Source organism: Arctopsyche grandis, chromosome 12 (assembly GCF_051622035.1).
Source record: "Arctopsyche grandis isolate Sample6627 chromosome 12, ASM5162203v2, whole genome shotgun sequence".
Taxonomy (NCBI): domain Eukaryota; kingdom Metazoa; phylum Arthropoda; class Insecta; order Trichoptera; family Hydropsychidae; genus Arctopsyche; species Arctopsyche grandis.
In genome coordinates this window covers 5,848,434-5,864,247 of record NC_135366.1, presented here as the reverse complement: position 1 = coordinate 5,864,247, position 15,814 = coordinate 5,848,434, and the positions used below count along the sequence as shown (strand labels likewise).

General features: G+C 32.2%; 2 protein-coding genes across 2 annotated transcripts in view; one reads left to right on the top strand and one right to left on the bottom strand.

Annotated features, from left to right (window-relative positions):
- Positions 1-15,814, bottom strand: part of LOC143920042 (uncharacterized) — a 366,222-nt gene that overhangs the window by 264,819 nt on the left and 85,589 nt on the right. The window lies entirely within an intron of this gene.
- Positions 4,691-14,340, top strand: LOC143920109 (serine protease gd-like). The gene is made up of 8 exons (XM_077442821.1): positions 4,691-4,909; positions 8,128-8,293; positions 8,366-8,639; positions 8,724-8,899; positions 8,975-9,252; positions 12,667-12,808; positions 12,896-13,086; positions 14,191-14,340. Exons 1-8 carry the CDS (start codon positions 4,691-4,693, stop codon positions 14,338-14,340), a joined length of 1,596 nt encoding a protein of 531 aa, XP_077298947.1.

The following is a 15,814-nucleotide window of genomic DNA, read 5'->3' as shown; positions in this document are numbered from 1 at the left end:
GCTAATTATTAATCAAAAACTTGTAAAGCCTGTTTTCACATTTAATACATGGAATAACTTGTGCTCTTTAGTCTGAACTTACTTTAGAGGTCAATGAAGTCAACCAAAAAGCCCTCTACATGAGGCCACCAAAGAATACAGTCTGAGAGACCCGTTCGTCGGAGAACGAGACGGTTGTCTGGTAATAGCACTAGAGCAACCGCACATCACTGTTCTATTAATAAGGAAACACCGCAGTATAACTATATAAACAAACATAAAATTTAAAGAGAAAAAAAGGAAGAGAAAAGAAAAGAAAAAACATAAGCACACATAACACGCACATAAACGCATACGCACATCGCATTCATAAGCCCTCACGCGCATACCCGTACACACTCACACACACAATAAGTACCTCTAGGATCAACCATTATTTGAATAGTAGCATCCAGGGGAACTTTGTAGGTTCCCAAAATACACTGCAAACCTTTCAAAAGCCCTGAAAGAAACTCAATTACCCACTAAATCCCCGTGATGCAATGGGCCAATGAGAGCACCCTGACGCTATCAAGCATAACCTTACGCTCTACAACCATACCAGGACAGGACCACAACATATGTTTTGCGTCCTGCACCGGAGAAAAACAAGGACAGACGGAATCAGAGATCAATCCCATGGATGCAAGCTTACCGTTAAAGTGGCCATGACCAGTCAAAAATTGAATAGTCCAAAAACTAGGTGATAATCAATCACACTCAAGGCGCCCAACGACCTTTCGGGTATTTTATCTTTCATTTGTAGTACTATTCAGCTTTCAAATCTCTCCAAGTAGTCGTTCAGTTCAAATCAAAAGTCAAAAGTACTTATTTTAATTTGGGATTTTTTCCCACTGTTAATACTATTTTATATTGAGTATTTTTTATTGAAAAATGTTTATTGAGATAGTGTTCTGGCCACACTATTGGTTTCCGTTTAAAAGGATTAATTGGAAGTGTGCTGAATTTAAAACGGTAAAATTGCGAGATAAAAACTCTTATTATTGTTTACTCGTATTTACGCGAATCTGAATTGAATTAATAGGGATAATATATTAAAATGTCTTTATATGAGAATTAAATAAAATTCAACTTAAAAAAATCGTATTTCGACTATTCTTGTGTATTTTGTAATAGCAAAAATTCTATTGATAACTGGCTTACCTCGATTAAATAAACGAATTTTTGTTATTAATCCACAAGAATAGTCTAAATATGATTTTTCCAAGTGGAATTTTATTAAGTTCTCATATAACAATTTTAAGATTGTTTAAAATCGTCAATAACTTGGATGTAATGTATTTTTTTTTTCGATTGAAATAAATAAAACAAATTTTATTTTTATTTTTAAAAAATCAATACCACAGAGACCTGACAGGTAGCCCCAAAGCGTCACTGTGGTTATAATACAAATATAAGTAAACATAAATCAAGAACAACAATAATCATAAAAAATAACAAAAAAATAAAAATCAAGTGTGAAATATGTATTATAAAAAAAAACAAATAAATAAGTTTGAATCTTTACTATTTCATTAGCCATGTTTAAGCGGATTAAATTACAAATACCGAGCGGAAGCCGGGTAAAATCACTTGTAATAAATAAAATAAACGCGAGTATCACTTGGCTATTACAATATGGTGAAAATTATTTCCACATTGTAATATATACATATATATATATATATATATATATATATATATATATATATATATATATATATATATATATATATATATATATATATATATATGTATGTATGAACATATTTACGAATTGGTACGTAAGCATTGATGATTCATCTATACGAAAAAGCATTGAAAGGTCATCGTATCATATTAAGACTTGATCAATTTCGGGACAATTAAACAATACCTGCAGTTAAATTGTCTTAAAAAAAATTGTATCTTAAGATTCTGACAACTACGTTGTCTAAAATATGACATACTAGCTGTATTACCCGGCTTCGCTTGGTATTTGTAATATAAACCGCTTAAACATGACTAATCTAATAGTAAACATTTTATTAAATTTATTTGAATAGTTTTATTTTATATATTTAAATTTTACATTATATAAATTTATTTGAATACTCATTTGTTTTTTTAATAAATTGACTGTCACGAACAACCAAAATTATATACTGTGTCTTTAGAAATTATATGTATATCAGAATCCGACTCCTGCGCCCCCGAAACCTTCGCCCCCGGCGCAAAGGCGGCTTTGCCCTCGACGCCTTCGCCCCCAGGGACTTCGAATCCTTTGGATCAAAAAAAATAAATCGGAAGTGTCGTCTACGACCCAACGAACGAAGGTTACGTACATACATTTATACAAAGTCTCTTTCGAAATTATATATTAGATATATCTTACACACTTCGTTATGTGTTCGCATGTATTATTTTTTGAGTTTTGTATATTTTATTGTTATATTGTGTATAAAAAATTAGTAAATTTTTGCATAATTCCGGGAAATATGTACATATGTATATCTACATATATGTATGTACATATAATTAGATGTTGTGATCGAGAAATCTTGTCTCGTGATTTCTCGAGAATTCTCGAGAAATTTTGATTCTCGTTTCTCGAGAATATTTTATTGTAAAATTTCGAGATTCTCATTTCTCGAGAATATTTTATTATGAAAATTCGAGATTCTCGTATCTCGAGAAAATTTTTATTAGAATCTCGAAAATATCGAGAATATTCTTAATTTATCACTACATGTTTTTGTTCAATAAACTGACTGATTTGTACACTTGTTAACTAGTAAATAATTTTGTGAAGTATTGTAATATGTATAGATGGTCAGTATTTTTATTATTTGTCCGGTAAGTTATTATTCGGTCATCATATAAGTACATATACACATGTTACAACGAAATCACACAATTTTTAAGTTACATATACATATGTATGTGCATGTAAGTACTAATCACTAGTGCGAAAGTATTCGGTTATGATATCACTAAAACGCTAGTGAAAATATATTTTCACTGACAATATGACCCCACTTAACACACATAAAACAAAGACTTTTGATTTATTATTTATTTATTCCTTAGATATTAATCAATTTATAGTCAGTATTTTAACATGCATAGATTGTCAGTATTTTTATATACCTCCATTACGTTTTTATTATTTGTCCGGTCACAATAACGCGGGCAAAGCCGGGTAGTAATACTGGGAGTTTTATAAAATTATTTTTTACATATTGTTATTTTTACTATTTTAAACTAGTTTTGTATATTTTTATTTTCTTTTCGTGCCTTCTTTTAAAATATTTTTTTAATATAATTTTACTTTTTTTCTATTCAATGTTCTATTGTATCTCTCTATATCTTTCTTTCGTCATGTCTTTAATAAAGTTGTAAGCCCCTGATATAATATACATATGTAGTGTTTGTGTCCTTTTGATTTTTGTATGTTGTCAAGTTTATATGCTAAAAAAATCAATTCACTATATTAATAAAAAAATTATACTTTCTCGAGAATTCTCGAGAATCTCGAGAACCAAAAAAAGAAAATTTCGAATTCTCGAGATTCAAATATTTCGAGAAAATAAGATTCTCAAATCTCGAGATTCAAATATTCCAAGAAAAGGAGATTCTCGAATCTCGAGAATCAAAAAAAGTCGAGAAATCACAACCTCTACATATAATCAGATATAGTATATGGGAACATATGAATATCAGTGTCGCCTGAATAATTATTTTACAAATTTGGTTATGGCCAATATTTATTTTTTATATTCTATGTCACAATGGCCCAATTTGTAAATAAAATAAAATTAGTCCAATCTACATACATGTTATTGTTTGTGTATATGTACATACATATTTGTATACTTAGTTGATATGGAGTTTATCTATTAGTATTGTTATTGTATGAATTATATTTAGTAAATCGTAATTGTATTGTAGTTACATAAATTGCAATTGTATTCCAAAATTTATTGAATAAAAAAAAAAAAAAAAAATATATATATATATATATATATATATATATATATATATATATATATATATATATATATATATATATAAATATATATATATATATATATATATATATATATATATATATATATATATATACATATATGTGTGTGTGTACATTATGACTCGTATTTGTATACTATTACACATTTTGTTCAACTTTTGAGGAAACAAGATTTGATGTGCAATTGCTGTAAAAGTCCCCCACCTAGAAAGCGTTAGAACATGGGTCATCGGAAGAGTAGGTATTTTCCCACAAATCGTTATCGAATGGGACTGGATTTTCTTTGTAGATTACTATAAAGTATAACTCACCGGAAAACCCTATTGTTCCGGTGACTCATTAAATCGCTAGTTGCAAATCTGATATCAAAACCGCTCGAACAATAAAAATAATATGACGAGTAAATTTTATATGCATTTATATATGTATATTGGTTTAAAGTGATTCTCTTTCATTTCTGGAAAAGAAGTCAATTTAATTTTTATCATCGTTTGGACGTTAGAAATGCATCACAACATATCGATAAATACTCTTAATAGTACTAGTCAGATTATTGATGTTTCTAGGGTCATTAATATAATTGCAGTGTTGTCGAAATCTTCGTGTCATCGACACGCATTCGTTTAATTTGTTCGAATTGTGACTACCGATCAAATATACGTTATGGTTCTATCGTGGCTGTGTGTGATTGTGATAACGCTATCGACGATTGTTGTGGCTCAGGAGATTCTGGAAACAGCTCCAGAATCTCCATGTCCGAAGATAATGAAGTACGCCACTAATGGTAGAATTTGGTATGGCAAGATAAGAATACCGAGTGCCTCATTCGGATCCCAAATTAAACTTGAAGTGAAAATGTCTATCGATGCTCAACTTCCAACGGTAATTTTCACAATGTATTATAGAATATGGGGAATTTGAAGCGTAGGCTGTATGACGTATGTATGTACATACATACATATGTGTGTAGACGTTACAGGGAAATCCTTCGTGGAAGTAATAACATTTGTGAAAAGGAAAATTGTTTATTTTAATACGAATGATTCATATTATACATATTTTCGCTATTATATGTTATCCTTTCGTGGAATTTGTACACTATTACTGAGAATTTTAAACTAGTATTTATTCGTGTCTCCGTTACGTCTCCGCTTTTTTATTGATTTGATAGAAAGCGATTTTTTTCCAGATGACCTTATGTCATTTAAATGACTTGAATATATATTATTTATTGACTTAAAAATGATTAGTATATATGGAAATGTAATATTTAAAAGTTATTCTACTACGAATATAAATTAAAAATATTGTTCGCCGCTATGCAAATCTACAGTTTTCAGTTTAGAACCACCAAATTTTGTATATTGTCTTATAATGTAATTTAGACTACAGATGGTGGTCGAATCTGGTATTTTAATATTTTTAGTTTGAATTAAAATTAACGAAATTTTCACCCGTTCAAAAACAAAGGAAACAGGATAACTCGTATATGTATAAGTTTCTTATATATAATATAAATATATAAGAAACAAAAAAAAAACAAATGAACTTACTTTATATTTGCTATCATATATAATACATTTAATTTAGATATATGCAGTGGCGGCTCGTGGATAAGATATCTGGGGGTGTTGCGGTTGATTAAAAATAAAAATAAATGTTTATTTGGATTACGTTTAACTATTAACATCAAAATTATTAAAATTTAATATTAGATGTATTTTTATTTCATTATAAAATTGATTCTTCTGTCTTTTTTCCTTGAAAAAAGGTCTATCACTTTTTCGTTAAATTTTTCATTGTTCATGATCATTTTTTTTACTTTATCTATGTACGTAGTTTTCAATTGACAGCATAGACAAAGCCGTCAATGTTTCCTGAACAATCAATCCGAGCCGTCAATCGTTTCTTATATATGTCTGTATTATTTTTATTGACAAAAAACACCGTTCTGGCTCAGCGGTAGTCATTAGAGTTGTAAGCAGGATTTGAATTAGTTTCGCTATTTTCTCAAGAACTTTGCATAAATTGTTTGCAGAAATAAATTTGAACAATGTTAATATATTGTTGCGTAGGGGTGGGTGGAGGATCCAACTAAAAGGCCAACAGTCGTATCACAGCATTTATTGATGATTAAGGAGATACACGCACTGACAATTCTCAGTCCAGAATGACATGATATCGCCTTAGTATCGCCTTATAAGGGATAGATCTCTTAGGACACCTTCGACGTCTAGTTTGTTTACCTATTGTTATGGTCACGTACGGATATGTCTTCTCACGACATTCGCTCCCGCGAAACAGGTCAATTCTGGGAAGTGCAATCATTGTTTAGCTTTCATGCACTTAGCTTGTCGCTAATCCTTAAAGCCACTTACACCGGTCACACGGTCTCTCAGGACGCTACCCGGCCTAATCCGATGGCAATTACTCGGCGGCTCTTTTTAGTATACGTAACAATATCATTAAAGCTATGCATTTCTTTCCTTGAGTAAAACACTTTTAATTCATTCTGATGCCTTTCTTTATTTATAATTGGATATGATTCAACGGTTAGTAGTAGATCTTCCATTGGCATTTTCTTTCTGTACTTTTAAAGCGAAAGCAGAAGGAATGAGAAAAAGTGACAGGTGTCGGGCGCGCGGATACAACGCAACACGAAATACTATCAGAAGTGGCAGTACGAGACCAAGCTTCTGGCTGCGAGCGCCCTCCCCCGCACCTCCTTCGCCACTCGAGCATATTCCATCGAAAGCCGTACTGCACAAAATCATAAACAACGCCTCACTTTCTGATATTAGTGCCGCGGTGTATGATAATTATTGGATGTATTGGTGTGCGGGCGAGCTTAATACACGCTTAAATTATATTGATATTTTCATATAATACACATAAATTTATGTATATTATAATATTACATTTTTCTCAATTTGCTTGGGGGGTGCTGCAGTTCCGCAGTGCGTATGGACGAGCCGCCACTGGATATATGTATATTAATCATTTCATTATTCAGCGTTTTAAAAATTATGACGCAATACAGGATCTGGAATTATTTATATAATCTTTTACTAGAAATAAACTATATGTATTAAATATTTGAATACATTTTAAGGTTAAATTAGCTGCTACTAACATCTAAATACAATATATTATAATTTATATTCCTTCTCAATGAAATCGTTACTGCTGAGCCTGAATGTGATATATTCCACCTCAGTAAGCGTAGGTTAGCGGAGATTATTTTAATCTATTTGTCTGGTAGCTTGCGCTCATCATTATTCTCATAATTTGAATGTGACTCTTTGAAGTGAAATTTTGATATTCTCCCTTCCATTTGGACCTTGCATGGATGTTTTGTATTTGCGGCTGGTTCTTATACATATTATATTGTTGGGTAGGGGTGGGTGGAGGATCCAAGTAAAAGGCCAAAGTCGTGTCACAGCATTTATTGATGATCAAGGAGATACACGAACTGGCAGTGCTCCGTCCAGAATGTCTTGATATCGCCTTATAACGGATAGGTCTCTCAGGACATCTTCAACGTCCGGTTTGCTTGCCTATTGTTATGGTCACGTACTAGATGTCCCACGCTATCGCTGTGGGTTCTGAGAACTCTACCGGAATGCGACCCCGAGTTACCGCTACCCCCGCTAAGTGCATTCGGGGGAGATAATCCTCGAAACCAATTATAACGGTCACACAGTCTCTGGGATGCTACTCGGCCTAATCCGATTGCAACTATTCGGCGGTGTACGTAACAATATATTCGTGCTGGCTGTAGTTGAAAGACATACCCTACTCTGTATTTTATTATTCGATATTTTTACTTTGCTATATTTTTTTATGCTATTGTTTTTTATGATTATGTATAAATATATATTTGTCTGTGTACATATATACATTTGTATATATTTTTATTTTTCTCATCTCTCTGCATTTCTTCGACCATTGTGGTGCATTAGGGACTCATATAATGCCAAATTGGTTCAAACTTAAACTTAAATAAATAAACATTTGTTCATACCCAACTTTGTAAATTGTTAAAACATATAGCCTTTTCCATTATAATTTTTATATCATAATCCTTTTGTATATTACAGAACTACGTTGGGCGATTGGAATTATTCGGAAACCAGCAAGAGCTTGCCCAAAAGCTTTCTAAGGGTGAATCGCTGAATTATCGGGTGTATTTTCCACTCTCTCGACCACTACCTAGTATAACTTCCATATCAGTGAATAAGAAGGTGTTATGCTCTGGTCCAGGAGGTTGGTTAATTTAAAACGACGATTAGAATATACGAAAAGTATAAAAGTGTAACTGTTATTTTTTTATTTCAGCTATTGGCCAATACATAACAACCATTAAATTAAATCATAGATTTTCGAACGATATCATACCACTGTCAAACGATCAAGGAGAAGATGAAAACAATGACAATTTTCCAATACGTGAAACTAATGATCAGTATACAGAATATACAACAAAATCCAATAAAAATGTTCCGTTCCAATTAGAATATTCGACTGAAGAATACCCGAGAAGTACAACAAAACGCACTATAGCTACTAGGACCACTACGGAGGCATCTTCATTTAATGTTAGTCCGAATAGGTAATTGAGCAAATTATATTCAACAAATTTACATACATATATAGATCAAAATTCCCAACTAATTTACTGCTTTTGAATTATCAGTGATTTTTCAGCAACATGCGGAGTTTCCCATAAAAAATCGAATGCTCTGATCGTGAGTGGCTCCGAGACGAATCCAAAAGATTGGCCTTGGTTAAGTGCAATGTTTCACAAAAAAAACACTGGCTTGGAATTTATCTGTTCTGGTTCATTGATATCTCACAATCATATTGTTACAGGTAGTTTAGCTAAAAAAAACAAATACAAACGAATGTTTAAATCGATTTTATTGACGATTTTTTGTTAATTTTCAGCTGCACATTGCGTGAGGGAAAGAAGCAATACCATGACCCAACCCGAAGACCTTGTGGTGAAATTGGGTGCTTACAATCTTCAAAATTGGGCTGACACAGATGCCAAAATAATGAATGTGAAGTACATTTACGTTCATCCAATGTTCAATGGATCGAATTTGAATAATGACATAGCCATTTTGTATGTTGATACGGTCGAATTTGACGATTCGATCCAACCGGTGTGCATTTGGGATCAAAGCTCCGATCTCGGCTTAGTCGTTGGACAGGTTGGCACGGTAAGTTATTTTCAGATCAAAACTTGGTTACAAAGTAAAATTCAGATTTTTTTCTAAAAAAACATACAAATACTTATTAAAAAAACAGCATCGACATAAAATTATATAACGAATCGTTACATAATTTTATTTTTTATCAAGTTACAAGAATGCTGTGAAACTTGTTAGTATTACATTTAAGAAAAAAATGTAAATTAATATGATATTATCGTTAGTATAGACGTTTGCATGTCTAGCTTAATCCGTTCATTATAATATAACTAGTGTTGTGCCCGTTGAAGTTTCAGTAATTGATACATGATTTAAAATAAAGTTACAATACGTGTAGTAATAATTAATCGGAATCGGAACTGAAATAGAAATCGAGAATCGGGAATTGGAACTGAAAAAGGCATCCGGATCTGGAACTGAAAAAGGAATCTGAATCCGGAACTGAAAAAAGAATACAGATCCGGAACTGAAAAATGAATCCGGAACTGGAATAGAAAAAGGAATCGAAATCGTATTCGAAATCGATATACATATTTATTTATTTATTTTATTTTATTGTCACAAATCAATACACACTCGCCATTACAGATTTGCTCCAATGCGACGGGTGTACGATATTGAAATACATAAACAATTAGAAATCAGAAATACAGTAATACATACATATACAATCAGAATATATAGAATATAACAATTAATCAGAAATAATAATCATAGTGACATCTATGGATTTCAGATTACTGTGTATAATTAATACAAATTATACACAGGCAGATTTTTGTGACAACAGGATTAGATTTTTTAATACCAATTTTCAGGAACCGTTTCAGCAATGATCAGATAAAATTGGCAAACTCTGATAGAGAAACGATCGATTTGGAGTCACAAAACCCCCAAATCTAACCAGCAGTGGCGAGGACACGAACCTATGACCTCAGTGATGCTAAATATATACGCTATCACTAAGCCAAACTGCTGTATATATATATTTATTTTTTTTTTAATTCCCTTCCTTATTTATATATAACATATAACTTTATTTTAATTCGTATATAAATTCCTTTTCGAAGCCACCCGTTGAAATCAACGGGCTCAATACTAGATATAAATAATAATACTAACATACATTTATACATATGTATATAAAAAAATTCATCGCGTACGTTTTTATATAAATCTATTATTAGGCATCTATTATTATTATTAAACACGAATATTTCTTTCGACGATAAATTATGCGCATAAATTATGTCGGCATTATAATAGCGGATGCTTAAAACGCACCCATTGGTCCTAGTTGATGACGTCGGCCACATGTCAAACGCTCCACACCCCCCCCCCCCTCACTTCCCCGCGTTTCCTCGGCCATTTGACTCTGATTGGCTGTGTGTCCACGGTTTGGCACAAACATACATACACAAATACCCACAAGCATATCCACACACATTGCGTCCGTTTTTATATCATACTAGTGTTGTGCCCGTTGAAATTTCAACGGATGGTTTCGGAAACAAATTGATACATGTATAAAAAAAATTCCATTCATATAGTAATAATTAATCGGAATCGGAACTAAAACAGAAATCGCGAATTGGAACTGAAACAGGGATCGGTATCCGGAATTGAAAATGGAGTCCGTATCCGAACCAAAAATAATCCAGAATCCGGCGGCTCCCCCTAGCTAGCGCTATTCCGTCTATGTGTTTGAGATAACGCTCGCCGTACTAAAATAGTCGTTTGGATTTGATTTATACATGTGTACGAATGTACGTAATACGAATAATAACAAAAGAAAAAAGGTTCTATATATACTGTCCGAAGCGAGTATTTCCGCTAGGAAAATAGACCGAAATAATATACCGCCATCTATTGAAAATTTATTTAAGTAATTAATTAATTTTTCTATCGGTGTTTTATATTGCTTATATGTAGGTAGATAGTTAGTTTTTACCATATTTTTTTTCATATCGAACAATTAAATATAAATATTAAATTAAACCTAATATATTTTTGGTTGGAAACATCCTTTCTATGACGACGATTCAATATTTGTTTTTTCGATTTAAATAAATTTAATAAAAAAAACAAATGAATATTTACTATTAGATTCGCCATGTTTAAGCTGTTTATATTACAAATACTGAGCGAAGCCGGGTAAAACAACTAGTATATTATAAGTATTTGAAAAAAATTGGACTGAGTGCGGATGCACCAAGTCACCAAGACTGAGCATGCACCAAGTCGCCATACAGGCCGACACATTTCTTTTAATTTTTTTTTATTTAATACCTTAATATTCCAAACACATGCGATGATGTTTCATCGGGCAAAACACTAGTATATTATAAAACCGCAAGGAAAAGTAAAATATATTATGAAACTTCCTGGTAAATGTACGTTTAACTGTAGGTTAACCATTATATCCAGAAAAAAATTTAAGACGGTAGAATTAAAATAAAAAAATTTTCCTTCTTAACTGCGTCACGTAGATCAAAAACTATATAATTTTTAATTTTTCTCGACGCAAATTTATACAACCACATATTGAATTTAGCACGCTTTTTATATATGTAGGTATACATACATATACATACAATATAACATGCTAAATCGAAAAAGTTGTATTAAATTTGAATATTTTTATTGCATTCTTGAAATAATATATTCCTAAAGGAAAATGAGAAAAAAAGACATTCTTTTCGATCTTTCGATTTTCGATCTTTGCTTTCCGATATTTGCTTTTCGATCTTTCGACTTTTGATGCAGTGAACCAGACCCATTCATCAAACACCAACCATTGGAGCTTCATTCTTATTTTGAAAAAAAGGTTCGGCAAACCTTCAACAATGCATTTACAACATTTGAACAATACGCGGCACTTTCTGGGTCCGGGCTTTAGTAATTACGATTTTACCGACGCGAAAGTTTGAAGCGCCATTGTGTAGTCAAGGAAATGTGTTCGTTTGTAACCACGTTACCAGTTGGTTTATGACGACACGGCTTTGAAGAGACACGAGTTGAGCTTGAAACTAAGGATCCCAAGTCCGAATATTCGAACACTTTTTATGCGAATTTTTATGAATCTACAGTACATTTAGTTCTATTTGATGTTCCGGATAATGGTTCTCTTCAAACTTTAATAATATCTTCAACTTCTTAAAACTACAAATAAATAATTTAAAGCTACTATTCGATATTCGAATATATTCCAATATATTGGAATATTTAGGATCCCTACTTGAAACGTGAACAGGAATTACATACTTTATTGTGGCAATGCAACGCATGCCGGGTTCAGCTAGTAAATTTAATAAAACGTTTACTATTAGACTAGCCATGTTTAAGCGGTTTATATTACAAATCCCGAACGAAGCCGGGTAAAACCACTAGTATTTCTATAAAGTAAAAACAATGTTTTTTCAGGTCTTGGGATGGGGACGTGACGAAAGCCTGGTAGTAACACCGTCTCCCAAAATGGCCGAATTGCCGATCGTTTCCACCGAAACTTGTCGTGCCAGCAATCCAGACTTTTTTCTCTTCACATTCGACACCACTCTGTGTGCAGGTGAATTTAAAACATATAACGATAGCGGTACTTTTCGATTTTTGTACTTGTACGTGTCATATATTTATATAAAACTTTTCCCCGAAGGCAACAAGGATGGAACAGGACCCTGCAACGGAGATTCCGGCGGGGGCATGTACCTGTCCAATAACGGGAAGTGGACTCTGAGAGGAATCGTCTCCAACAGTTTGGTGGATCGAAGCTCTGGTGGTAGCACCCAGTGTACCCTGAAGGACTACGTAATCTTCACGGACGCTGCCAAGTATAGGGACTGGATAGTGTTGACAATGAATAGGAGCTAAAATGCGTCATGTTTACGCATGCTAATTACAAAATCATTTTTTCATAATATACGCAATGACTATGTATGTGTACATACGTAAATTTGTAAGCATAATAATTGCGTAATTTGCATAATTAATAATATTTGCGTAAATACGTACTTATTCAGCTAATTTCATCCTTGATCTGCTGTGACTGGAATAAAATTTATATTATTTTTATCTGCTATAATGTGAATTTTTATAATGTTCATTTTCTTTTAATTTTTTAAACCTTTTTTATTTTATGCAATTTTTCTATATTATCAATTTATCTATTATTTTATTAGTATTTATACTGTTTATCTTTCTGTAATGTTAGTATTCCGAATAATGTGAAGGGTAGTTAATATATTAGTGGAGGAAGCAGTGCCGGCCTTACACCCGATGGCGACCTAAGGCATTTTTTTCTAATCACCCTTAGGAAGAACTTTCGCCTTTGGCGCTCTAATCTAAAATTTTGAATGGCTTTTGGCGCTCTAATTTTAAATTTTAAAACGCCTTTGGAGCATCTCTCGGCGCCCTAACTTATTTGGCGCCCTCGGCGCCGCCCGACTCAGCCCCCCCCCCCCCCCCCCTAAAACTGGCACTGGGAGGAAGAGAAGATACTGAAATGGCAATGGGTGGATCATGTAGCTAAAAGAATAGTGTACGGACATTTCATCGCATGACCATTTAATCACGGTGGCTTTTATCCACAATTATATATATATATATTATAACCTTTAATTTTTATGTTGACTGTACTTTAAGAAATGTATATTGAAACTGTTATTCTAATATTTGGAGCAATGATTTTTTTAATCATACATATGTATGTATGTATGTAGTTTAATAAAATCAATTAAAAACTTTCTAGCTTTCTTTTATCAATAAAACAATAAATTATACATTTTGTTCGAAATTTTTTTATTGCCATATAATAATAATCTTATATATTAAACCAAAACGGCGCCTGTAATTCGTTTCTGATTGGCTGGATTGGTCAAAGACGTTTGTGATTAGTCGGTCGTTAAATGATATTATTTTTTTTCGATTCAAATAAATTTAATAAAAAAACAGATGAAGATCTCTGTTCATGCTTCGACGGTATTTTCACTACTTAGACTGCATTTACATTTCAAGTTACTTTTATTCGAAGAGATCGTCAAAAGTAGAACCGAGCGAAACCTGTCAGCGAGTTGTCCTCGCGACGAAATGGTTGTGCGATGAAATGTCCTAGAACCAGAAGAACGGGCGAAAAAAGTGCTCGAATGGTACCCGAGAGAACGCAAAAGGGTTAAAGGAAGGCCATAAAAGATATGGGTGGATGAAATGAGAATAAATGTGTGGAACGAGGCGGATGAGTATTGGATTCAAAAACTTGCTAACAGCAAAATTTTATCCTATGGCAACTGGTTTTGATTCAATTCTGATTTTTTGACAGTTTTTGAGACCGTTCCATACAAGAATTGGAATATTCCTAAAAAATGGTGAACTACATAGATACACTCGATGTCGAGTATGCAGAAAAAAAATATGAATCTACTTCAACATACTACATATATTACATACGTATATTGTATGTATGTACAAATATAGATATGTATGTATGTACATACATATGTACTTATACATGTGACTTCAATTTTTGTTCCGTGTATACTTACCTTCATTATGAATGGAATATCGCTCTGAAATAATCTACCTATTTTAGTGTATGTATTATGTCATATATAAGTGTGTTGTTTATCATGTGGCTTTCGAATATTTTAATTGTGTGGTTTTGCATTTCGTAACAGTGTTTGTAAAACATGGGTTTGTGAACCTGAAAACTTTTTTTGCCTATATATGCACATATTCATATTTACATATGTTAAATATACACATAATGTCTACATATACATATTTAATATTTGAATAATATGTTTGTTTTACATTCGCTAAAAAATCATTTATCAAATACGAGGGGAAAATGTATGATACATTTCGCGATAGATGGATTTTCCATATTTTCCAAAAGCGTGTTCAAAATACAAGAATGTGTACACTACACACTTACACATTAACAACAAAAGTTCAACATTATTTTTCTACTTAAGTGTATGTTCTTAAAATGTCGTGCCCATTCGGCCAAAAAAGGATTTTTTGCGTTTTTTCCCAGAAAATAGGTTTCTGTACTATTACATGCGAGTTATTGACGATTGTAAAGAATCTTAAAATTGTTGATAATTTTTCGAAATTCCTCAAGTTTCGCAGGTGGGCACTTTGTTACAATTACTATTTTTTTTCTTCTAAATCATTGAATTTTTTAATAAAAAACCTTTCCGTGCTTTCTCTTATTATATCGTGTGGATGCTTCCGGTTCATAGACATTACAGAATCCTCAGATACTGGAATATAAATAAAGAATGAAAATAAGTAGAAAATTGTTTCAAAATACGCTTAATTATTATTGAATATTTTTTAAAGTACAAATTAGTGCAATATATATCATGTCATGTTTATATATCATGTCATATAAATTTGATTCGGCAATGAATGAAATTTAGTTTAATCTAGTGTACAATATACATTTTTCTTCAATGTCTATACTAAGTTTTTCCATCGAAAACACTTTTAGTATAAAAAAAATCACAAGGAAAGTTTAACAACAAAATGCCGTGAACAAAAACAAGTGTATCACACAAATGACAGGATGTGCGCC

Excerpts from the sequence above, each read along its gene's own strand:
- LOC143920109 (XM_077442821.1), top strand. The coding sequence starts at position 4,691 with ATGGTTCTATCGTGGCTGTGTGTGATTGTGATAACGCTATCGACGATT. Across the intron at positions 8,294-8,365 it reads GTTATGCTCTGGTCCAGGAG|CTATTGGCCAATACATAACA; the intron begins GTTGGTTAATTT and ends TTTTTATTTCAG. Across the intron at positions 9,253-12,666 it reads TCGTTGGACAGGTTGGCACG|GTCTTGGGATGGGGACGTGA; the intron begins GTAAGTTATTTT and ends ATGTTTTTTCAG.